General features: G+C 38.3%; 1 protein-coding gene across 4 annotated transcripts in view; it reads left to right on the forward strand.

Moving 5' to 3' along the window:
• Positions 1–26,548, forward strand: part of nalcn (sodium leak channel, non-selective) — a 79,307-nt gene that overhangs the window by 31,760 nt on the left and 20,999 nt on the right. For all 4 annotated transcript variants that reach the window (XM_057335752.1, XM_057335751.1, XM_057335749.1 and 1 more), the window contains 8 exons: positions 2,481–2,648; positions 5,515–5,706; positions 7,190–7,327; positions 9,986–10,060; positions 22,287–22,423; positions 23,290–23,431; positions 23,740–23,813; positions 25,459–25,560. In XM_057335752.1, coding sequence (XP_057191735.1) covers positions 2,481–2,648; positions 5,515–5,706; positions 7,190–7,327; positions 9,986–10,060; positions 22,287–22,423; positions 23,290–23,431; positions 23,740–23,813; positions 25,459–25,560 — 1,028 coding nt within the window. The remainder of the gene's footprint in view (positions 1–2,480; positions 2,649–5,514; positions 5,707–7,189; positions 7,328–9,985; positions 10,061–22,286; positions 22,424–23,289; positions 23,432–23,739; positions 23,814–25,458; positions 25,561–26,548) is intronic.

Consider the following 26,548-nt stretch of genomic DNA (forward strand, 5'->3'; position numbering starts at 1 on the left):
AGTCCCTTTCACCTTTTTTCCTGCGCACGCTTGCTTTCAGTGCAGAGAATGACAAGTTCCGAAAGTCTGCGCCATGCTTGCTATACTATGCTGTGATTTATGTTATATTACTTTATTTTTTTGTATCATGCAGCGCAGTTTAAGTAACAAACTACGTGCATTTACAGACAAAGTGTTAATTCATATTTATATGCCCAAAGATTCAGTAAGTGACAAATGTTACGGTGTACACAGGGCCGGCTCAAGCCTTTATGGGGCTCCAAGCAGAATTTTATTTGGGGGTCCCCCTGTGCCCCCAATACAATCTACTATTGTCAATTTTTGATTATTTGCACGCACACTTTAAACCTAACACACCCAATTCTATTAGTTGTAGCTGTGTTTGGGATGTAGGAATGTCATAAAAACCAAAACACATAAACCTTGCATTACAAGTGTATTGTGATTGTCAAAACATTTGATAATTTCATTACATCCAATTTTAGGTGAACTGTCCCTTTAAATTTTGAGCACAGACCATACAAAGGTTGTGGAATTTATTGTTCAATGCATTTAACTATTTGCAAAGATTTCTTTTTAAAAATCATTTAAATTTTATTTTAACCACAACCTATAAACACCCTTTTAAAGCCATACAGCCCTTGATGATGATTTAATCTTTAGTCTTATCCAAAATAAAACGCTGAATTGACAGATAATTATAAATTACATGAATCACGTAAATAACATATTTTTAATCTAAATAAGCATTTTGTCATTTGCATCAGGGAATACTGTCGGATGTTCAACATTTCTATAGTTAAACACTAAACAGTTGTCAAATATTAAATGTTTTTAGTCACTTACTAAAACATTACTTGGTTACTTAGTATGTCGTGTGTTGCACAGCACTCTTTCAAATTTAAAACAGAAGCGTCTTGCTAAACAGCTGAAGACGTGACAGTAGCTCCGTCTTCTTTCATTTGATTGGTCGCTGCTCGGCTCTGTAACCAGTAACTCCCACCTCCTTTCATTTGATTGACCACCTCACTAATTTTGATATTGCCATGTTGCGTTTAGTTAGTAATTTCACAAATTTTGACACACACCACAGAAAAAATAGTGGGTATGGCCCTAAATAAGAAAATGGATGTGTGTCGTGAATATATCACAAAAAAGCTGTAATTTCATGTGCTCTTGGGGGCCCCCAAGTGGCGGCGAGGCCCTAAGTAGCCGCTTAGTTCGCTTATAGGGAGGGCCGGCTCTGGGTGTACACATTCATTTGCGAGTCATCTGCGGGTGCGTGCGGAACATGCTGCTTCTCTTTACAGGTCTCACAGCACTGAAGACGCAGAGAGACGCGATCCTGCGCTGGGTCATAGCCAGACCTCTCGCTCATGTGCGCTGGGGGTTTCGGTACCCAACCCTAAAAATGTCCCATTTCTTAAAAATTTTAAATAATATTTTTGGTGGCGCAGTGCATGCCTGTCTGCTACACTATCTGCCCATTTTACCAAAATGGCATGATCCCCACTGCATAACACCTCTGCGAATATTCGATTATGAGATTGGTAGTCGAATCAGGCTCCTCCTATCGAAGCATCGAATCTTCGACTATTCGGTGTCACCCCCAGTGGCAAATATCATATTCCACGTTGTAGTGTCAATATGCTACAATTCACAATGCATACATGTACACAACCGTGTCATATTCCTAATTCAGGTTACTTGTTTAATAATTTGGGATAGATTTTCTGCCTTTTGGCAAAGGTTATTAGTTTTAATAGATATGATTTCAAACTCTTATCTCAAATTGTAAAATTGGGCAAAAAAATTCTTGGACTGTGATTACACTGAAATGCATCAGCAGATCAGATTAGCATATCATTGTTACTTTCCTTCACCTTAAAACACTGAGATTAAATCAATCGAGTGACAATGTGGGCACAAACAGCTTATGGGCAACACTCCATTTTAGCGAGAGCCAGTTGGGAACGCATGTGTGTGTGTATAGCCTATGTATCCCGTTTGCCACGCACAGCCTCGGCAATCAGTATGAAGGTGGCACTGTGGGAACAAAGACAGATAGAGGAGTGTGGCCACCCGCCCACTCCAAGCTGAAAGACAGAGATAAGGAGGAAGAGGCACCCCACATATTCACAGACCGATCCATCTCATCATTAATCCACACTGCTTTTTATTTGGAATGGTCCAAATGGAACTGGGGAAAAGCTAATTTTATCTATCTTTGGAAAATCCTGTTCCTATATGCATCTCAGTACGTCACCATTACTTCCATTTTAGTAATTAGTTTCCTTCTAGATATCTTATTAATCAGAGGTTATTGTGAAGAGACATGGTCCCTCAGCACATTCCTATATGAATGTTTCATTATACATGTGCTTATGTTTCCTTATGCAAAAAGGAGTGGTTCTTGAGACAAAGCTCTCCATTATCATGTATACGTCATAAATCTCATTGGCTCTTTCCACTGTCTTCAGGTCGCCTTCACTGTTCTGTTTGATTTGGAGGCTCTGCTGAAGATCGGGTGCTTTGGTTTTACCGGTTACATCAGTTCCTCTCTACACAAGTTTGAGTTGCTGCTGGTAGTGGGCACCACCCTACACATCTACCCCGATCTCTACCACTCACAGTTTACCTATTTCCAGGTAGGCACAGGGATCTAACTACAGCAAACTTGCATACATATTGAGATGGTCCTCACTGCAGAACACAAGATCCAGGGGGCAAGGTTGGATCCAGATTCAACTCCTCCCACTTTATATAGTTAGCCGCAATTTGGAGAGTAAGTTGCAACCCGTGGTCACTAAGGTTTGCTCTTACAATGTACATCTACATTTGATTAATAATGTAGTCAAGATAGATTCATAATGCAGTGTACACCTGTAAGTAATGATCACAGTTAAATATATTTTAACCCAAACCCTTACCCTAAACCTAAATCTTATAAAATGTGTTATTAAAAATACGTTAATAAATGAAGTTTGTCTTCAGCAAGTCTGTTTTACCATCAAAAGAATAACTTTAGTTACGACTCAATGCGAAAATGATGGCGAAGCTGCTACAGGAGTATGTCGATTAATCAGATGCAGTGGGAGGAGACTGGTTCCAGTGTCAACCAATCAAAATGCAGTGGAAGGAGACTGGATCTGGATCCAACCTCGTCCGCTGGATCTCGCGTTCTGCAGTGAGGAGCTACTGTACATATTGAGGAATACTCCCTTAAAGGTCCAGTGGGATTTAGCGGCATCTAGCGTAGATGGTTTCCAATTTGCAACCAACGGCTCACTCTACCCTTCCCTTTCGAAGCACTTCGGTGCCTGAAACAGAACTAACAGGTCATCAAGTTTTCGCTTCTTTGCCGAAGGAGACAACGTATTTACGAAACGCACTCTGTAGAGCAGTTTGTCCGTTTAGGGCTACTGTAGAAACAACATGGCGAATTCCATGCAAGGGGACCCGCGGTCTATGTAAATAGAATAAAAATAAGGTAATAAAAACATAACGCTTCATTATGTATACAACTCTGAAGACAAAATTATGTATGATATTGCATTTCTGTCAACGGATCCTCCAAAAAGTTGGACCTTTAAATTAATGCATGGTGCAGTGTTTGCAATATTTTGTGAGCTTCGCTGAGCCTGAGTTTGGGCTGAAAGCATTGATTGGAACTCCTCACATTTAAAATCAATGGCTTATTTCTCTTAGGCTGGACAGAATATTCGATTGTTCGCTAGGATTGTCATCCACCAGCATGTTCACAAAACAACCATGTTTTTTTGAATCAATAAGCCCATATCATTGTTCAAAACCTCTCCAACTTCTATCGACAATAGGATAGTGGTTTGACAAATCATGTCATATTTTAGATTTCAACACAGGCAACTTTTTATTTTTGGTGAGCATGTGAAGCAACCATAGCATTTGTAAAATGCCCCCTGCGTGAGTGTAGCACCTGCTAGATTCACGATGCTAATCGTGCACTAATGCAGTATAATAACGCATACTGGTGGCCGTGGCGGAGCTGTTTTCATAGATCTCCAGGCAGCTGGAGGGAATGGGAATGGATGAAGCCCACACGCGTTGACAAGCCTCATTAAGGACACAACCTGCACTCTCCCTCCAGTTTTTCCTCTCCTCGCTGCAGGAGGGGCGGAGCTCCAATTGTGAATATTCATATCCTGCCCTCACGTCTGGGCTCATTATGCAGCTGCCATGAAAATGGCATGACTCACCGTGAGCAGTCACCATGTAAATTTGGTTTGTAAATCGCGCTCTATATTTTGCCATCATTAGCGATATGAGTCATCGTCACAAATAGCAATGTTTGGTTTAAAACCTTTTGAACGTATTTAACACTTTTTATATAATTGAATGATCTCTAATCAGTTTCTTTGCACTAGATTTACATTTGCCAACATTTAATCATACTTACATTTATACCTACATTGTAGCACTTTATTACATCTTGTGTGAGTGCCACATTGCTGCAATTGAAGGCAATGAACTAAAATATTGCATAGTAATGAATAAATAAAAAAACAAAGCAAAATAAAAAGAATGTACTAAGCAATAGCTTGTGCTGTTTTAAGACGGTTCTAGCTTACTAAAGGGCACTGATGTTTTCTTTGTTTCACTGTAAAAATCAAACTCAGCATTTTTCTTCCAGCTTGCTTGAAATGCCTTGTACAGTAGACATTGCACTTATGTTCTGGAGAGCTTCATTAGTCCTTGATTTCTTTTTTTTAAATACGCAATGTGTCTCGCAGTATCCCCAAGTAAAGTTGAACTGTATTCCATGATTTTTTTAAAAATGTTCATTTTAAAAAAGCAATGTTGATTTAGCCACTTAAGTAACAAAACAAAGTTTATTTGTTGATATGATTGTGTTCCTGGGTCTTCTTCTGAAGGTCCCTGGGGGATTTTTTTTAGGTGCAGCAGTCACATTCAGCTGGAAGCAAACGGATCGATATCTATTCTCCACTCTTGATCAAAACACGACCAAGATGCATTATTGCTCAGATTCGTTGTCACCTAGAGTAAATTACTCACTGCTCGAGCAACAATGCACTGTGTAACCATGTTATATTTTTTTGAAGAAGAAGAAACCTGAAATCAGCGTTTGCTCATTAAAAATCAATCAAGAAATCATCAGTATCCTGCTCCTTGTGATTGTTTTCAATTTACTTTTCTATGTTTACAGCAAGGTTGTTTTTCTAACAGGAAGCTCGGTGCTCCACACTTCTAATTTTATTGGAGTAAGATGTGATATTTAGAGGATTTCAGGACATTGATTTTAGAAGATGAATAACTAGACACAGATGATGAGAGATTGTTGAACTTAATGCATATTCTTACATGGTACTTTATTTAAAACTATTGATCTTATACTGCTTTGTTGATTTTGTTAGATTGATTTCTCATTCTAAGATGTGCAATACCTTAAGCAATACCTAATATTAAGTTTTTATATTGCAAAATTAAAATGTTTTTTTTGGTTCTCTGTACCTGAAGGTTTTGCGGGTGGTACGCCTGATAAAGATCTCACCTGCTCTGGAGGACTTTGTATACAAGATCTTTGGTCCCGGAAAGAAACTCGGCAGTCTAGTCGTGTTCACTGCCAGTCTGCTTATAGTGATGTCTGCCGTCAGTCTACAGATGTTCTGCTTTGTGGAGGACTTGGATCGTTTCACCACATTTCCACGGGTAAATCTCACTTTGAGACACTGAAAGTTGTTGTTTATCAAAAGACAAAATTACATGTTATGGCTCAGATAATTTAGTCTTGGGGTGGACAAAAAATCTCACTAGATATAATAATATAACATTAAATTCATGTGTAGATGTACAGTAAGACACTTTTCCAAGAATTTTGATATAATGAGCACATGAGAGGGACTCTCATTAGTGGCGTCTTTTTATCTTCCGTTATTAGTGGGACTCCAATGATCCCAGTGCGTGCTGGGATTTGGAGGGGCTCACATAAACAGATGCCGCTCATTTCCAAGGCGGGTGGCATTATAACCATTGAAGATAATGATGTTTACCCTGCTCCCTTGTTGATAGACCTGTTGCAAAATGATCTTCATCTGCAGTCACTCAGAAACTGTGACTATGACCAGGCTTGGAGCAAGCTGGGTTTAGACCTTCATTTGACTTCCGTGGGAATAAGCACTTGAAAATATGTTCTTGTATCACTGTAGGATGCTGAGAGCTGAAGCTTTTTTGTATGCATGTTAAAAAAAATGTTTTGTCTTGTATCACTGTCAGTCACAAAGTGCTTGTGTTGTATACTTGAAATACATTGCTTTTTCATATAAAAGTCAATAGTGTGTGTAAAAAGCACTGATAAAAGAGAGAGTTCATGCTTGCTCTTTTTCACAATGGGGATTTGAAATTTAAAATAACCAAAGCAAACGCATGTTTTCACCATGCAGTATCTTTTTGTGAGGAGAAAAGTAAAAAATTAAAGTCACTATTTAAACAACTGTTTTCACTGAAAATGATCCCCTCTGGTCTCAAAATGTATTCAGTTCAAATGTCAGTAATGACTCGGGATGTAACGATTCACTCAGCTCACGATGCGATGCAAGTCACGATTCTGATCTCACGATGCGATTTATTCACGATTTACTCACGATTTATTTTTACAAAATGAGTTGAAACAAATTAGAAATAAAAAACATCACTTGCATTATTTCTTAAATGCTTCACGTTTCTTTGTATAATAAAATAATGTTTTATTTCAAATAACAAAACTAAACTGCAATTTTATAACAAATTAATAATAGAAAAACTCTCTTTAATATAAACAAACTAATACTGTCTGAGCTTTTCTTGGATTTTTTTGCATTTAAGAAATATCAGCATGTCCACGTTTAGGTTTGCAGTGAAAATAGCGGCCCCTGCTGTTCAAAAAATGTATTGCGACTCAGTTCACACCTCAACCGATTTGAATCGTCACTCATTATAACCGATTTTCAACCGGCTCACGGTGAATCGTTACATCCCTAGTAATGACACACATTCAGAATATCTTTTTTGTGTGTCACGTGTCTCCATGGTAGAGTAAACCGGGACAGAATTTACATTTTTGGGCAAACAGTTTCTTTAAAGTACCTCTCAAGCGGTGTTGTTAGGGTTCAGTAGGGTGTAGTTTTGGCTGATCATGTTTTGCCTTTTCCTACAGGCGTTTATGTCCATGTTTCAGATCCTCACGCAGGAGGGATGGGTGGATGTGATGGACCAAACTCTGGTGGCGGTGGGACACATGTGGGCTCCGTTGGTTGCCATATACTTTATTCTCTACCATCTCTTTGCCACATTGGTAAATCTAATTTGTTTTTAATAATGTTTCTAGACAGGTGGCCAATGGCCAATGTAATGGCCTATATCACACATTGAATATTCGATCGAGTGTATGTACTGTATGGTAAAGTACCACAAATAAGACAATAACAAAATAGCAAAATTCACTCAAAATATTGGAAGATTGACACACGGTGCATTATGAGTTGGCAAGGCAGTGGATATTGAAACCAGCCAAACTGACACAATGCTGATAATCTTGTATTGGTCAAATATCAGAAGATTAATCAATCTGTGGGATTATACTGCCCATGCATGCCAGATATGGTTTATATAATAAGGTTTTCTTACATTTCACACAATTGTTGCTCTGGTCTCATTTCTGCAGGTTAAAGGACATTTTAAAATATTATAAAATGTGATGTGACAAGTTTTCAGTGTAATTTATCTTGCCTTAAAAAAAAGTACAGCCGTCACAGCCAATAAGAACACACTTCGGGCCCTATTATACACTCAATGTGGTGCCAAGTGCAACGCAAGTGTTTTTTGCTAATTTCAGTCCAGCGCAGTTTTCATTTTCACGTCCTGCGCCACGTTGATTAAATGCAAATGCACTTGAGTCTATTTGTGTGCCCATGGGCGTGCTGGTCGAGGTATGTTCAGGCTCATTGTTGGCGTGTGGCTACTTTGAGGCAAATGAAATAGACTGTGCCACTGACCAACTGAAACCTGGTCTAAAGTTTTAGACTATTAGAGTATTTTTTATTGTTTAAAGAACGCGTTAGTAATATGCGCCTATATGCGGTTGCACAGCGCGCGTACATTCTGCTTATTACACACAGAGGGATGCACAGCAACACACAAACATGCCAAATAGTAAAAATAAATGGATTACAATATAAAAGATTTTTATTGTGTACATAAAGATAAATAATCCGGCTTGTTTACTCTTGCGCACAATCAGATGAGTTTCCTCTCTGGAGAAGAGTCCAGTTTTTGCTCATGCAAATTCCGCCGTGTAAATAGCGTATCCGCCATGGCGTGAGCGCAACTGGCTCTTAAAGGGAATGGGAGATGAGACTCTGATTGGTTTACTGCACGTTTTGCCCAAAACACACCCATGACTCATTAAGAGAATAGGGACAACCGTTTTAAACCATGCGCCTGGCGCACCGACCATTTTCCCCATCCATAAAAATAGGATTCATACACCCGAAGTGCTCTTGCGCCCTTGCGCTTTAGAATATGCGCTTAAAATAGGGCCCTTCATGTTCAGTTATCTTTAACAGAATTAAGCATCTAGTGAAATTTCAATGTGGTTGGAACACAGTAGCAAATGACACAGGGTTCCTATTTAGAATATGACTGGTGCATAGTATAGACGGTTTCATTGGACATGAGCCTGGCCAAATATAACAATACATTTTATATTTCATTTATATTAATTTATATTCATATTTTAATTGTATTAAACTAAATTAAATCTACTCAACAGCTATTGATTCTTTGTTGAGGTTTGCTGGAAGTTTGAGCCACATAACATTTGTTTATGTTGTTGCAGCTGAAACCATTTCAGACATAAATACTGTAAATTCCTCAACTTCCATCCTAACTGAAAAGACAAAGATCCATAATAGAATAGAATAGAATAGAATGCCTTTATTGTCACTGTACGCATGTACAATGAAATTAAAAAAGTCAACTTGTTTTCAGTGTAGTCAAACATAGTCAATAACAGCATTTCTTAGTAAAAATAGCAGTATGGTGCCTCCGGGAGCATCCTAGCACATATATATTTTTCTGACATTATTCACACATTGCCTTCTTGTATTTTTATACTTAAATAACTACTACTTTGGGACATTCACAGCCACCTGTCCATCACAGATATTTTGAGCATGAAGCCATTGTTTTTTCCTTACGACATGGTGAAGCTTCACAATGTAATTTACTTCTGTGTATTGTGTATTCTGACTTTTAACATTTGTGAATGCAGTCAAATGAAGTATTTGCACATTAACTAAGTACACCATTTTTTTACTGTTTCTGGAAAATGTGCTCTGTTGAGAACAAAATGTACTCTGGATGTAATTGCACTTATGTTATAATTTTTTCTTTTGTTTTCTTTTGACAAGTTGGATTGAGTGAGGAGCAGACATTTAAAAGTGACATTTGAATGGAAGTGCACGTTAATGACAGAACAGACCGAGCATGTAATCAAGACACGGCTGAATCATTATTCATTTCCCGTCATAGAAAAAAAATAAGATGAAGAGAAAAAAAGCAATGCCTAACGCTTTTGAGGGTGGCTATTTTGAGACCTCTCACAGTAAAAAAGATATTTTAATTAATTCCTTTTCAAAACATTGATGATATCTAATACAGTGGCACATTTTCTGTACGCTTTTTTATTGCAAAACCTGTGTCTTATTAACCACATGCAGTTTGGTTTAACAGACACTTTAGAGTTGTTTAACATGGGTTAAATAATTTTTATACAAATATCCCAATAATATCTTATACAGTTTGCTGTGGTTAACCTGCCCTGATGTTTTTTTTTTGCATTCTTCAGACAGATATTTAAATGTATTGTAATGTAAGTATGTGCAGTATATGTACAGTATATGTATGACATTTTAGAAATGAAAGTGTAATTCAATATACTCTTGTCTTCTAGATACTTCTGAGCCTTTTTGTTGCTGTTATTTTGGACAATCTTGAGTTGGATGAAGACCTAAAAAAATTAAAACAGGTAAGATTTTATTTGTTATTTTGCTTAATATTGTTTTTTTATAACACTATTTTGAACTTTTCTCCCAGCTTTGTGCAATAATTAAATTAGTTGAATTAAAACAGCTTGTTAAATCGGCTTTCAACCTTTTTTAAATTTCATAGATTAGTAATAAGATGCATTTTAAAATAGATGACTAAATGTTTTATCATTTAGTTGCTGAACCATGAATGCATGACACATTCAAAAACGTCCCACGGAAATTATGATTATAACCTTTCAAAAGTTTCATGCGTCTTCTCTGCATTTGAGGGGAAACGGGGGAAGTTGTGTTAATTAGTTCACTTCTCCATCTTGTTCTGTACCTATTTTTACTCTTTCATAGGGCTGGGATGCACAGGTTAGGATGACTCATCGGATAATTAGCTGACCCGTTTGGCAAGCCAACATGAAAAAAATAAGGCACCCCCTTCATTGGGATGCAAATTAGCCTCTTGCCTGGGACAAATATGATAGGAAATTACTTTTTGATAGCAACTGGTGGTTGAATGTCTCTGTGGATAACAGTTTGTCACTCCTTAAACACATCGGCTACAGTACATATTTCTGCAGTTGTTAAAAATGTAGAGCGAGAAGCCAGAGGAAATCAGTGGCTTCTTACAAATGACATGAATGCAATTTTAAAGTTCTTGTAGTTCAACTGTTGGATCATAGCGCTTGTGGTTTAATTCCCAGAAAGAAATAAAGTACATCAATACAAATCTCAAATGTGCTGCAAGTCGCTTCGGATAAAAGGATTTGCCAAATGCATAAATGTGATTACAATTGATATAATTTAACATGCAATGTCACAGTACTTCCTATGGCAAATTCTTAAAGGAATTGTGTAAATTGCCACTGGTTTGCGTTTCTTTGTTTCTTAGTACTTTTCTCCCTGAGCAAATGACATGAGCTGTGTGGTCTTTCAATCCACCAAGCTGTCTAGCTTCAGGCATCTTCACATGCCCAGATCGGTTATCCCTCAGACACAGCTGACTGATCCACGGTTCCACCTGTAAAATTGCCTATTTTATAGGTGCTTCAAGCACAGATGGGGGCAATCCAAAAATAGAACACTAGATTGTGATCGCTCTCCAAGAATACAGGTGGCTTTTATAAAGAGCAATTCAACGGTTGACCTTAATTGAAGCAAAACCAGTTCTAGTTGATGTGGAACAAATAACAAGCAGAATTGTTTTAGTCCTTTTCCTCACAGTGGCTTTATGACAGCTCTTCTAGGTTTTTTTACCCGTTGATACCTTAGAATCTCTGTCACCTAAAGTCATCAGTAACTGTCTCTAAAATGTCTGGCTACCTGCTGGGTTGAAGGAGTTCTGAGAATGGAACATTAATCCAAACAATATTTGACCCTCAAATTGTCTTATTTTGCTTAGTTGTGTATCACTGTACTGTAGGATACACTGAAAATATACAAATTCATTAATGTCTCATTTTCGTGACATTGTGGCCAGTTAGGGCTTTGGGGTCCAAAGGAAATACTAAAGTATAATGGATTTAATGAATAGAAAGAATAATTTATGGATGCACAATTGCCTATAGCAGAATTTCAAATGAAATTTTTGGGTGGAATTTCCCTTTTGAATGTATTAATGATTGGTGAATTGTTACAGCATCATAACAGACTTGAGGTTGAGGAGTCCGTGCCAATATTTATGACTCATTTTCGGCACTTTCATCTTGGTTCATGCTATAAATGTCAGACGTGACACATCTCAAGGGACAATAACAGTAAGTCACTTTGATTGATGGTGCAGCTCTAGGGGATGTGCAGAATTGATCAGCTGGTGGTTTTAAGGGGGTTTCTTTGAATGGATGATATTGATTAAACACATAGACCTGCTTCTAGTTCACTGTCAATGCAAGAGACTAAAGTATTGAAATAATCGCCTGATCTGTCTATCCTCCCACGCAGCATAAAAGAATTGTCAAGGATGTTATTTTATAATAATTGTGTTTTGCAGAAAACAAACATGAGGCGGGGCAGCGAGAGGCCGAGCGCCAGAGATTTCTTTAATGCCAGAAGAACAAGGCAATAAGAACATTTTTAATGTTTACAGTAATATATATTTGTGTACAGAGAGTTTAGACCCTAAATATTTCAGTAAATCTGCTGTACCGGTCTAACAGTTTTTTGTTCAACAAATCTTGTATATGAGGCATGTACATTTTTACATTCAAATTTGTATTGTTAGCCATATAATATATTTAGTGAACAATCACAGAACAATTACTTTTTATATTCCTTGCTGTTTTCAATATTGTTGTTTATTTGCCATAAGACTCTTGTTGTTGCAGCCTGTTGCTGTATCCTTCTTCATTCCCTTCGAGAATAAAGCCGTTTTACAGAGAAACAAAGAGGGCGCACACTGCTCTTTCTTTAGATGAGTCTGTCTTTTGGCAGAAAGATTTAGTGGCACTTCAAGAGGTCATGTGTTGCTGTTGTTATCTAAGGCTGTGTAAAAGCGATTCAGAACCTAGGATCTGCTTTAAGTGTGGCTTTATGGGTTAGGCTAATACTGTATATTCAAGAACTTGACCATATACAGTACAGTAGAATAGAACAGAAAACCTTTATTGTCACACACAAAATTGGAGTTCACAATGTGCATTTCTTTGATTTTGACAACAAAGTCTGATGTTTTTGGCATAGCTACAGCAGCTAAAAATGTAATTGCACAGACCTCAGGTTTGAGATCTGTTATTGTAGCTTGGGAGCTTCCTCTATGGAGATGGAGTTCTGAGATGATGACTCGTGAATTGTTGGAACATCAAATAGATTAATTTTGGTACCACTCCAAATGAGGACAGTCGGTGTTGCTTCTCCTGTGTATCCTTCAACGAACAAGACTTGCTTATAAAAGCGTGCATTTAGGGGGCATGCGCAGTTTAGAAAAGCATTTGTGGAGAACATCAGGCTTAGAAAGCTCCTTCTTTTAAAAAAAGAACTTCAAGTGGTTTGTTGTTTGTTCTCCACGTGATATTTTTCTGTTTTTTTTCACGTGGTTTATAAAGCTCCGAATTTGGCTCAAATTGACCTGCTTTCACCCCACCTTTCTCAAAAGTTTTCCAAGCACAAAACAAAGCAGTTTTCATCCAATTTTCCCAAACATGTGCATTAATCCTTACTCATGCAAAGCTATTTTTAGATTTGCTCAGAATAATTTCAACATGCTTTGCCCTCTGTGGCATCACAGGTGTGGAAAAAGCACAACAGTCTTTCAATGCACAACAGAAGCGATGCTGACCACACAATCCGATATGTGTGTGTGGTCACATTAGTCATTGTTTGCTGATTGCACCTCATGAAATCCACGAAAATGGCTTACATCTGTCAATACTGGCAGATGATTTGTCTTTATTTGAAGTGCCTTTCAAAGCCACGGACACGCACGAAATGCACATTTGTGCATTAGCAGGCACTGATGGATAGACATGGATTAGATGCGAGTTCTCGCTTTATGATCATAAAAAAGGGGTTTTGACTCCGCCTCCCTAAACACGCTGTTGGACACAGCTCAGAGATGTTTCGTTTTGTAGCCATATATTTATCATGACATCATCTGTAATAGCTTTTTGAGTGTCTTCATACGTCTTGTGTAAGTGTAGATTTCATTCATCAGGCATGGTGGCAGGCACCTGGATATGCACAAAAAAAGGATCATTAGCAATTAAAGCCGACAGGATAAGAGGAGGCAGAGCTAATGAATATCCAGTGTGTTCCACGCATCACAGATCAGCCTTTGATGAGAGGAAGTGGTTAATGAGCTTCCCTTTTCCCTCTGTCAGGACCTGTCTGTGCCTGTCAGGGCCAAACTCTGCTCCCGTTTGCACTGATTGAAATAATGCATTTGCGCCGTGAAATTAAGCTTAAAAATGTTTAATGAATCGTCCAGACAGCTTTGCATATGAAGTGACTGAGATGATCAAAGGAGCTACCTAGGTGAAAAGAGTCTACATCTATAATGTTTGTTTGTTTATTGTGTATTTATTTATTTCCTTTACATTTTGTATAAAACCAATATCATCGGTTTGAACATGCAACACTTTATAGGGTGGATGCCAAGAATCAATGTTGTGAAAGTGGTTAGTGGTATTTCAAGGGTTGAAATTGGCCCAGTTTGACCTAAATCCTCCGGCCTCCCTCGTGACACCCGACCGCTGTTCGATACAGATCACCTTGTATGTCTCCTAATGCAGTCTGTTCATTTGGCCGGTCACAAGCCGAGATTGATGGCTGTTAGTGGCTCAAGAAATCATTACTTTACATCAACTACATCACTTTCCTCTGGTTAAATGGCAGTGAAGTGCCTAGCACTGATAGGGGAAATGTTTATCTTTTTATTGACAGAAATCAATTGAAGGACTTTCCCCTAGAGTGGGGGTGAGGGGATCTGTTGGTAAGACCATGGTCGGTTGGTTGAAGGAATTCATTCAAGAGCTACAGTTCAAATCCTTCAAAAGGTTTATTTCTCAAATGTGCAATAATGTACTGTAAAGAAGCAAGTAAAGCGGTAATGAAATATAAGTCATAGCTAAACCTAGTAAATTGAAGAAATTGTGAGTGGTGCTTACCAGTTTAAAATGTGGTTGTTGGGCTCTTCCCAGCTGTTGTTATGTGGATGGTTACTGGCTCAGGTCAAGAGTCTCTTTGATAATGTGGTCACTAGATATGTCGCAGGGCCTACTGTAAGCCAGTTCTGTAGGATTTTCCTCCATTTCATTGTCCACCAGACAAAACTGCAATAAGTATGATCAATAGTCAAAGCGATTCTTGATTTCTGTTGGGTCTCACCGCACTGCCACCTAGGGCTGGTTCAAATTTTGAATAATTGATATAATAAATATAATATAGAAAAACTACGTGGCTGGGTGAATCTCACAAAAAATAAGAAACTTGGCCCCCATTCACTACTATTGTATGGACACAAAACCAATGCAAGTGAATGGGGACCAGTTAACAACATTTCTTCAAAATATCTTCTTTTATGTTCTCCAGAAGAAATTCATACAGGTTTGAAATGAGAAGAGGGTGAATAAACAAAGACAGAATTTTTATTTTTGTGTAAACTGTCAATTTAAGCATTTTTAGGACCATTCATTTTTTCGACTATGAAAATTATTTTTATTTCTCCCCGAACCAAATAAATAAATATAAAACTTTGCCTGCACTTTAATGATAAATTATACCATAATGTACAAACATTTAATTACGAAAAATGCAATGAAAAATTGATTTATTTTCTTTCAACAAAGTGTAAAATAGATGTTGTAACCTGGTTGTTTGGAATCAATGTAAGAGTTTAAAATAGTTGTTGATAAACTGCCTGATCTAATAATGGACAATAAAAGATAGTTGTTAAGTCATTGCTTTATTTATACATGAAATGGAAAGAAAAACAAATTGCCGATTTTTTTCTCATTTTCTACATGTATGTAGTTTCTTCAAGTTGCTGAAGTTTCTGCTCACACACACACACACGATGTGCTCTTTTCACATGAGACAGTTATTCTGATCTGCAGGACTCATTTCTGTTCGTTTCTTCCTTCTTGCTCTCATCTGCACAAAGCACATCTGCTCCTGCTCAGAAACAATTGCAATGGGGCACAGATGTACACACACACACACACAGAAACACACATTCGTATTATCGTCACGCACACATGCACACAAACAGACACTCTGGGCCCTGTCTATGAAAGTCAGGTCTGTTACCAAGGGCCCATGCCATATATGTATGTGCCTTGGTTGTACACAATGCCTTAATCTAACAGTCCCAACCCTCACCACAGCACCTGATGGGGATGTCTGCAGGGGCCCGGACACTATGGTTGGACCGATTTGCTCCACCTCAAACTCATTTCCTGTTCAGCTGACATCACCTAGGCCATGTGTGCTATTGGTTAATGTTAACTAAAGAGCAGTATTGCAGTAGGTAATAAGGCTTGTGCATACCAATTCAGTACCTTAATCAGTCATATTCTATTTTATACATTCCCATTAGTTAGTACTTAAATGAATGCACACAGTTGTTTACACTTGAGATCGTGAAGATCACATCCAGCTGTGTCTATGAATAAAAATCTAGGTTGGCCATAAGAACCGCTTGAATGTCACCTTACATACACCCAGGAGCATTTTGAGGACTGGCAGACGTTTTGCATCGCCACACTCTTCGCCATGCTAAATACTTTGCCAGCCAGTCTCTAAGGTGGCAAAGGTGTGGCATTAAGAGGTCTGGGAGTTTATAGCCTATGCAGCACAATGCCTCATTAGATACTTAATGAGAGGGAAAGAATGACCCCCTCTAACCCTGAGCTACTTATGGATGTTCACCAAGTCTGGAGCGGAGTAGGGAGGTATGCGTAGTGTATGCTTATGAGGCTTTCTAGTGATTGATTTGGAACACTCTACACAGGAGCCATTTACACGGGAGGCGTTCTAGCATTCAAAACAACAGGATAGTACACAGGGGTTTCAAGATGTTCTTAAAAGTTCTTTTGACTTGATGCAGCATCTTTATGCAGTTACAAGACGTACGTCATTGAAGAAAACAGTGTGAAGCATTGCAAAGCCTTTAGTCTAAGAAAATCTATTTTCCAATATACTGTACATTGTTAACTCTCAATATATTAAATCATTCAATATATATATATATGTATATTTGAAAATATATAGAATAATATATTGTTAATATAAATGTTGGTAACATCCATATTAACAAAAAAGAATGTTGGTAACCGAACAATGGAGGTACCAATTGACTTTTGACATTTGACATTGGTTTTGTGTCCATACAATAGACGTGAATGGGCACCGCATTTGTTCGGTTACCAACATTCTTCAGAATGTCTTCTATTTTGATATGCAGAAGAAAGAAAGTCATATAGGTTTGAAATGACAAGAGGCTGAGTAAATGAATACAGAATTTTCATTTTTGGGCGAACTGTCACTTTAACTAGCATAGCAGTGCATTTAAACCACATTGAGATTAAACTGGCAGCTCACATTTTTGCGAATTTGAGACTCAAGACTTTTGAGTCTGAACAATATTCTGATCCTTTCAATCACATCCCTTTATTGTCACTCAACCTACACAAGTGCAACAGTAGGTGAAAACTACCTTTTCAACTACTGTTCTATGCATAATCGCATAAAGCGATATGCGGTTATGTTTGCTGACACGACCTCTGAAGGTCACACACACGCACACACACCAGTAGACATTATTACCTGTGTTTACATTACCTCTCCACTGTTTTATGGTGACCTAACTGGAGCATAAATGTGTCTAATGGCCTCTAGAGTAAATTTGTGGGACTGTGTCATACAGATTTGTAGACCAACCAATCACTCATGACTCATGGCACGGCACACTATTACGGCTGCCTTTGTGAATGTGCCACGGACCACACAACTACTGGTCAATAACGGGACCCTGGTCTCTTGAAAGAAAGGAGACTTGGTTCCATGGTTCACCTGAGCCTGAAATTGGAAAGGATGTTTGAATAGAAGTGAATGGACCACACTAATGTGTCTCAAGGCCAACACATTTATTTCGGATGCTTGGCTCTCATAGCTGTGATTGATGAGAAATGCTACATCGGATGCATCACTATAAGGAGCCACATAGGCTTATGTAACACACACAAGTACGTGATACAGTAACAAATGCAACAATTAAACATGTAGCTTAGCAAAGCTCTCATGTAGTCATGTACTGTAAATGTACAAATCAACACAATTCTTTGTTTTATGTGATGCAGGTGAACCCGTTTCACATGTTCCGTTTTGAACCGTTTAGCGATCGGGTTAGAATTGGCTTTCTGGCTGTACTGATTGAATTCGGACTTCTTCCTGTTTAGCACTCCATCACATTCAGTACTGTACCACATTTCTTTGAAGAGTAAATATTACAATGTCCTTAAAATTACTTTTCATGCAGTGTGTAATGTTGCTGTGTGTGAATGTAAGCAGTCTGCCAAGTTGTAAAGCCAAAAGTGAACGAATAACAAAGTTATTGGCTTGGGAAAAAAGGAGTCGACTCGACTAGACCATCTGACCAATCAGATCAGAGTAGGCAGACAGAAAGGAGGGGATTGGACAGATGAATCGCCAAACGAATCATATGAGAGTCAGTCAAGATGTAAGGTAATAATAAATGCCTATTATTAGAAAATGAAAGTGTTTTTACACCGTGTATGTACGTAAACTTGTTGTTGGACACTCTATAAACCAAAGTAGGACCTTAAAAATCACAAAATATTTACTCTTTAAAAAACAAAAGGAGAAGCATTCTAAAAAATGTCAGCATTTACTCATCCTCGTGTCTTGCCAGAGCTGTATTACAAAAGATGTTCCGAGCTCTCAAATCTTATTCAGGTTTTGAATCAAATTTGATTAATGACATTTTCATGTTTCATGTATGGAACTCAGTCATATTGATTTGAAACAACATAAAGATTAGTAAATCATGATACAGTTTTTATTCTTGCTGTATTATTTCTTTAAAATTTCAGTATTAGCCAAAACGTTTGGAATACACCATCGATGGCGATGAAGCATTGCATGAGGCTTCTTCACTTTTAGCTATTTATACTAGGTGGATGTAAATAGTGTCGGTGTTCAGAGTGCCTGTTCTCTCCGCAGCACTGCGTGTCGTGTGTGTACCTGTGTGAGAGCTAATCAGAGGCTGCTGCTGAGCCGAGCATAGAGTTGAAGCCGCCCCAGAGAGAGCAGAGCCATTGATTAGAGCCTTGGGGATCTGTAAGGTTTCAAACACACACTCTTTAACAATGTAGTTGCTCTAAAACAAATGTACAGTTTAGGAGACAGAGATATCCAGTTTTGCTCTGGTGCACACCAGATCGCAGCAGTGGAAAAGATGACTTGAGCATTTTTTTTAAGAAAGTAAAGCACAGCTTATTCACTCCCTTCTATATTGAAGCCGATGTTTGAACCAGCTTTGCTTGAGAAACATGCTGATCAAACAGTTTCTTTATCTACTGTATGTTCTGAAGGGGAACTGCACGGCTATGCTCATCCAGTAGAATCAAAAAAAGCACAAACCAACCAGCATGGACAGCAATGGAAGTTCATAGTCAGCTGGTGTTTTCCTAGTAGCGAATCAGAGAAAACCAATTGCCAAGACGAAAAATATTCCACAGAGGTTGTACTAGCATAGCTCAGGAGATTTGATAATGTTCTCGACTGTGTTTCATTTAAATACCTGTTTCTTCTAAAAGTGCTCAGGAGGAATAAAAATAGAAACAAATGAGACGACAGTTAAAAATAAATTAAAGGGGTCATATGGCGCGAATACGTGTTTTTCCGTGTCTTTGGTGTGTTATAAATTGCCCATGCATGTATTAGACACGTAAAATTGCAAAAATGTAAGTGTCGGAACAAAAGATGCATTCTATCTAAATGCGAATGCTCACCCAGACCTGCCTGAAACGCCTCGTGTAACCACACCCCCACAAATCTACGTCAGTTCGTGGTATGATTTGATGAAGGACAGCCCAAATGTATACGCAAGTAAGGTGGACGTACCTGACAGTACAATTGCTTTGGAAACTGATGTTTCAAATATGGTAAGAGAAGTTACATTTCCGTCACACGCTTGCAGTATTCGACCAATCACTACGCACTGGTTAACTGGCAAATCGTAGCATACCTCGCTTTTCAGAGCGATGAGCTTTGTAAAAAATCTGCGCGTTTCGGAGAGGCGGGGCAAAGAGGAGATACAAACATGCACGGTATGTGGAAAATACAGTGTTTTTCAACCTTAAATCGTGTATACACATTGCATTACATCTAAAACATACGATAATATGCATTTTAGCATGTCATATGACCCCTTTAAGAATATCAAGCTGTAATGTTAATGTGAATTGTATACAAAGTAATCTGGATTTGGGTAAAATGGGTAATAAATTTGAGCTCATATTGAAATCTTCATAACAGACGTGACAAATCTAAGCTCAGTTTATGATATTGTTGAGTTCTCTTCTGAAAATCTAATGGAGACATTTGTGAGATTATCTAAGACTCAGGAGAATTAAGCAGAAGCTTGCGTTTGCTTTCCATTTAAACTCATTGATGTTTTGTAGAAGTGATTGAGATTGTGAAGAGATTTCCTCTGTGAATTTTCTTTCTTTTGGGTTTACAAATAAACCAGATGTTTCTACCCAGGTAAAAAAATACTATAATACACTTAAAAAGTGCTCTGCATGTTTTCACACACCAATTTTGTAGTTATTACTTAATATACATATAACTTCTACTCAACTGTGCTATTTTGAGACACCATGAATAATAGAAAAATATATATTTTTATTATATTAAAAGGAAAGTTCACCCAAAAATGAAAATTCTGTCATCATTTACACAAAAAGAGAGACTTAATAGAATGTTTGTATCCAAACAGTTCTGGGGAACTATTGACTTCCATAGTAGGGGGAAAACTACTGTGGTAGTCAGTGGTGCCCCAGAAATATTTACATATATAATATAACAACTTGAAGGTGAGTAAATGGTGACAGAATTTTTTTTTTAGTTTTGGGTGAGCTGTCCCTTTAAGTACAAAATTCATGTGTTACAATAGAGCACTAAGTACATTATGGAAATGTACGTAGTGCACTTTTGACCTAGGTCTTTTCATCTGTCTTTGTTGAACAGTTTCATTTAAAGAAAATTACGTTTTGGTCCGTATACATCCTGCAAGTGAAGAGAAAAACTTTTCTTCCAAGAGAAAGCTCAATATCGTGTGACTTTAGGCATTAATGTACTGTATCCAGCTCTCAGCAGCCTTTACCACAAAAGAAGCCATGAGAGTAAAAGCCAAGCTGTTGCTGAGATGGTATCCTGACACTGTTGCTCGTTCTGCAACTTTCTTAAGAAGGACTTTCCAACCCGAATCACCGTTTTCCCCATGGATGCTGACGGAGCAGGTTGAGCGCGTTTGCCCGAAGCTCAGATGGCATCTTCCTCACTGCAGGCTCTCTGCTACACTCGCACAACATCCCTTCAATAGTGCTTCATTTCCGGCACAGAACATGACCCGCTGTCTATCTCTGAAAGCTTTATGAAAGAGCAGCTTGTGTTATACTGCTCAGTGACTGAATTTATGGCGATGAATGGAAAAACGATGAGTCATAATACGGCAATACAATGCAATGGTGTTATTAGCAATTCTTTTTCCAAAAAAATGGTGCTAATTTCCGGAAGGGTCCTCTACGCTCAGGTTCAACGGCTTGTTCTGCTATGATAAGCAATCATCAGAGAACCTAATTTTGGCGTTTCTCACTCCTAATCAGAAATCATATTTATCTACAGGCATCCAGACAGACGCCTGCAGCCGAAGTTTCTTTCATATGGAATTCAATCGAATTAATTGGTCTCTTGTAATCGCAGCATTTGTGTTTGTTGGACCAGTTTTTGCTTGCCTGCTTCTGTGAATACGTATTCAGAAATGACTTCCTGTCCTCATTTTGATTTTATTTTGTTTCCATAACACTATGAGCTGAATGGTGTTATAATGGACGGTCGGGTGTGTTGAGATTGTGTGCTACTGCCATCTTTAGACAGCCTAGCAAAACAGCAGCCTGTACAACATTAAAGCTCGACAAACTAATATGTGTTTCTATGAAAAATATTTCAAAGAATATCATCAAGATTGTTGCAATAGTCCATTGCTGTGGAGATTTTAAGCTGTTTGGATATTATCGGCTGCATTCAGGTTCATGAAAGTCACTGTAAATTATGCATTTATTCTTTCAAGAGAATGAGAAGGGATCCACCGGCGTGAACCGGCTTAATCACCAGAGGCATTTATGTTGCGTGATGGACGTGGGGGAAGATAAAAGGTTATGGCACATGAAGTCCGTTAAGTCTCTAAGGGGCACATTAATTCAGAGCAGTGCACTGCACAGCTAACCCCTTCCTCTCGTTTCCATCACGAGTGAGGAACTGAATATAAAATACAGCATCTTTACATTTAAATTCTAGTTGGATAGCGAAGGCTAGTTCCAAAAGGGGCACAAAATAGCAAGCAGAGATAGAAATCTTCAGTTTTGGGCCGTCCACCAACCGTTTGAGGGCCGTGTGAAAACGCACCATCATCAGCCCTCGATTGAGTCACTAAACAAGTCATTCGTTTCAAGTGATTCTTCTGGCTTCTCTCCACAGCTGAAACAAAGCGAGGCCAACGCTGACACCAAAGAGAAGCTTCCTCTGCGATTACGGATCTTTGAGAAGTTCCCTAATCGACCACAGATGGTGAAAATCTCAAAGCTGCCCTCAGATTTTACTGTGCCCAAGATCAGGTACTGTAACAAACCACATCATTAAAATACAACACACAGTCATTTCCTATTCTTTGCTGTATATAAGGTACAAATTGTTCAACAAAATGGGCAACGCATGCATTACTTTGACATCTAACCTTAAATTTACATTTATGCGTTTGGCAGACGCTTTTATCCAAAGCGACTTACATTGCATTGTATTAAACATTTGTTTCTGACTATGTGCAATCCCCTGGGATCGAACCCATGACCTTGACATTGCTAGTGCCATGCTCTAACCACTGAGCTACAGGAAAGCTAAATATGAAATATAAGCTCTAAACCCTCAAATATTGAACTTGTAAATCTAGAATGTTGATGCTATAGTATAGCTCATCCTGCATCGTTTGGTGCTACAAATAAAAATACTTAAATAGGCTCATTTAAAAAAAAATAGTATTGATGCTTTAAGTTTTGATTACGAATTCATGTCCGACTAGAAAAAAAGGTATTTCCCATAACATTCTATTAGCAACAAACATATTTGAAGAGTTTGGTTCCAAAATGGGATAAACTCAGAATTAAAATCATGTTTTTTATTGTGCATTCCAATTAATGTCAATCAAACTGAAGTTGGTTTGTTTTGATTTAAGCCATAATAACTCTAAAAATACAACTAACACAAAGAAACACAATAAAAACATGATAACATCATAAAAAACATGATTTTTGGAAATATTTATTTGGAGTTATCTCATTTTGGAACCAGACTCTTCATTTGAACCTAATATTATTAAATCTTTTTTTATTTCTACACTACCTCATCCTCTAGAATCCACTAAAACACGATGATGTGTTTACATGGGGTTGTATTGTAATGTTTTGCCTGTGGGCGTATGCCACAGAGAGAGCTTCATGAAGCAGTTCATCGATCGACAGCAGCAAGACCCCAGCTGTCTCTTTCGCCGCCTTCCCTCGGCATCATCCTCGTCATGTGACCATTCCAAGAGGTCTGCCATCGAGGACAATAAATACATAGATAAGAAGGTAGCAAGCTAAATCACTCCAACGGTCTGCCCCTCAATACACATAGGGAACAAACATTACATTTGTGAATGTTCTGAAAGGAAACAGATCTATGTCCCACACAACAGGACTTACACTAAATAACCAGCAGTTATATAACATTTAGATGATTACATTGTTTATGCTGGTACGTTTTTGTTTTCTGATGTCAAATTCAGGTTTACTGACATGATTATTATTAATATAATATTAAGTTGTAAATATGTAGATATGAATTACACTAAGCATTGATCTGTGTCTTGCTGAATAAACCTCTGGTGTTCCTCCAGCTGCGAAAGTCAATATTTAGCATCCGAGCCCGTAACCTCATGGAGAAGGAAACCACCGTCAATAAAATTCTGCGGTAAGCTTGAGATTTGATAATTCAGTTCCTCCCATTTCTCTACAACAAAAATGCAAATATTTTGTAGACATTTTACCAAAATATATGACTGCTCAATGCCACAAGAAGCCACTCACTCATGAGTTTTTATTACAATTCATGCATTCACTAAAACGGAAATGAATAGATTTGGTTTAATGTATTCAAAGAAATGTGTTTTAAAAATAAATGCAGCAGTGCATTTCCCTGAACTCTGGCAACCGTTAGCAACAACAAATTCAAGGGAGATGTATTTTGGTTTCGACTCCATTTCCTAAGCCTGTTTGTCGACCAGCCATCCCAGCAGTCAGAGCAGATAATGGCGTCGCTCCCTTAGTGGGTCACCTGCGAGCGTGAACGAACAAATTAATATTTAAAAATCTGGCAACCGTGCAGCCGAGCATTCCCACACTTGGCTCCTACCGCCTCTCTGTCGTTGGGTTTCCGAGCACGTAGACGCCTTCCACACCTCCGTCGTGTTACACAGGCAGCCGCGCACGTACGCTTCACCTTGACCGCCCCTCCCCCTCCTGATAAGCGGCCAGACGGCTGTTCAGTAGCCATCCCACGTTGTCTGTGGCGTCTGGAGCGCTCAGACTGTCTGCACGCGCACGCATCTCATCAGCCAGCCACTCGTCACTCTGATTTGCCGTAAATAAGGGCGACATGTTCTCTAGGAGCTAAAATTGTCATTAGCTGTGTTCTGGTACATGACTTTGCAATTAATGGACAATAGAGAGGCGATAGTGAGCAGAGGGCTTTTTCAGAGCACGCATAGATCATCACTGATGTGAAGTATAACAGACAATCACATCTCAGAGGCTCAACATCTCCCGTGCCAATTATGGCCGGCGCACCATCTTACATTTAGACGCATCTTTTTGAAAGATTTGCTGATGTTAAATGGTCACAGAAAACTGTTATTGTTGTGTTTTGGGAGCACTATTTCTTGGGTAAACACGAAACAAATATTTCCTATAACCTTATACAGTATCCTGCACTTACATTAAATGTTTCAGATTTGCCATAAGAGGTTAATTCCATGCTGGTGTTTTATCTGCACTTCACTGCACTTATCCTGAGTTTTCAGTACACCACGGATCACCTTTGACCAATCTAAAAAAAGGATTAATTAGTTTCCTCCCAATGGGTTGCCTGTTCATCAGAACTACGTCCACCTGCACAACACAGTGTAAGCTAATAAGAGCCATCTGCTGTCTCGAAAGTACAACCGGCTACATGACAGCCAAGAGCAGCAGAACTTCGTGGGTGTTCATATCATAGTCCTATACATAAAACAGATTCATCTGCTAAGATGACTAGGAAACAGCATACTGTACGTACATGTTGCAAAGTGAAACAGAATATTCAGCAGGTGATATTCATTGCATTTTGATGAATGATTATGATGTATGAAATGTAAATGTAAATCCTGCACAATAGGAGAACAAAGTTAATCAAGTCATGTTGTCTTGGATGGACATTTATGAAGTGAATTAAGTCAACCCAGGTCTTAAATCTTTGACATAGTCGAATGTATACGTTAAATTATCAGTATGATTATATTATGTTGTGATTTATTTAATTGGTGTATTGATCTAGTTTTGTTTTGTCTGGGTGTTTCCAGAGCCTGCACCAGACAGCGGATGCTGAGTGGCTCCATTGAGGGTCAACCAACAAAAGAGAGATCCATCCTCAGTGTGCAGCATCACATTCGCCAGGAGCGCCGGTGAGGAGACCACATGAACACACTTTCACATTCCCATCATCTCTTTATTATCCATCTGTTAAGGTAGATCGACAGATGGACAGATGGAAGAACAGACAGGCTAAATAATTTATAGACAGACAGACAAACAAACAAACAGATAAATAGACAGGCAGACAGATAGATAAATAGACAAAGAGGAGAAATAAACTATACAGTCGTGGCCAAAAGTACTGGCAGTGATATAAATGTTGTGTTTTATAAAGTTTCTGCTTAAGCTGTTGTGGTGTTTATCAGGGGCGTCGCTAGACCCCTTTTACTGGGGCACGTGCCCCAGTTTAAATCTGCTGTGTCCCAGTATAAATTTCCAGTACAATTTTGTTTATTTGTTAGTGTTATCATTTACATTGATAATAGCTGCAAAAAACGGATCTATATGCAATGTAGTAATTCACGTTTGTAAAAGCGACGCAGTCACGCATTTTAACCGGTCCGAAAACACAAACTCGTGTTATTAAATATGTTCTTAATATTAGTTGGAGCCATAAAAGCACCGGTTTCTTGAAATATTGGAATCTTGAAAAGATGTAATTATTCACTGTTATCATTGTGAAATGAATGCAGATGTGCAAGAAAAATCTCTCTCTGCTTTCATTATTTCCATACAGTGCATGCAAACATGTTAATAAAGTTTATGTTAAGTATGTTGATGATACTTAAATATTTTTAAATACATAAATGTTTATTTTCCCCAGTATTTTTGCACTGTAGATATAGTGGTTTAAGCAAGGGAAGTTTGTATAGTGCATTGTGTTGCACATTTCTTGCACACAGCAGGTTTTTAAGAAAAAAAGTGATGAAAAGGTAATGGGGGCCTGTGCCCCAGTAGAGCTTTAGGTCTAGCGACACCCCTGGTGTTTATTCACATTGGTTAAAGATTATTATGCAGAGTGATCAGAAAAAAAAAAAATAATTGCAAAAAAAGCAACTCCCCAGATGTCAATCCCAT

Source organism: Triplophysa rosa, linkage group LG6 (assembly GCF_024868665.1).
Source record: "Triplophysa rosa linkage group LG6, Trosa_1v2, whole genome shotgun sequence".
NCBI classification, from domain to species: Eukaryota; Metazoa; Chordata; class Actinopteri; order Cypriniformes; family Nemacheilidae; genus Triplophysa; species Triplophysa rosa.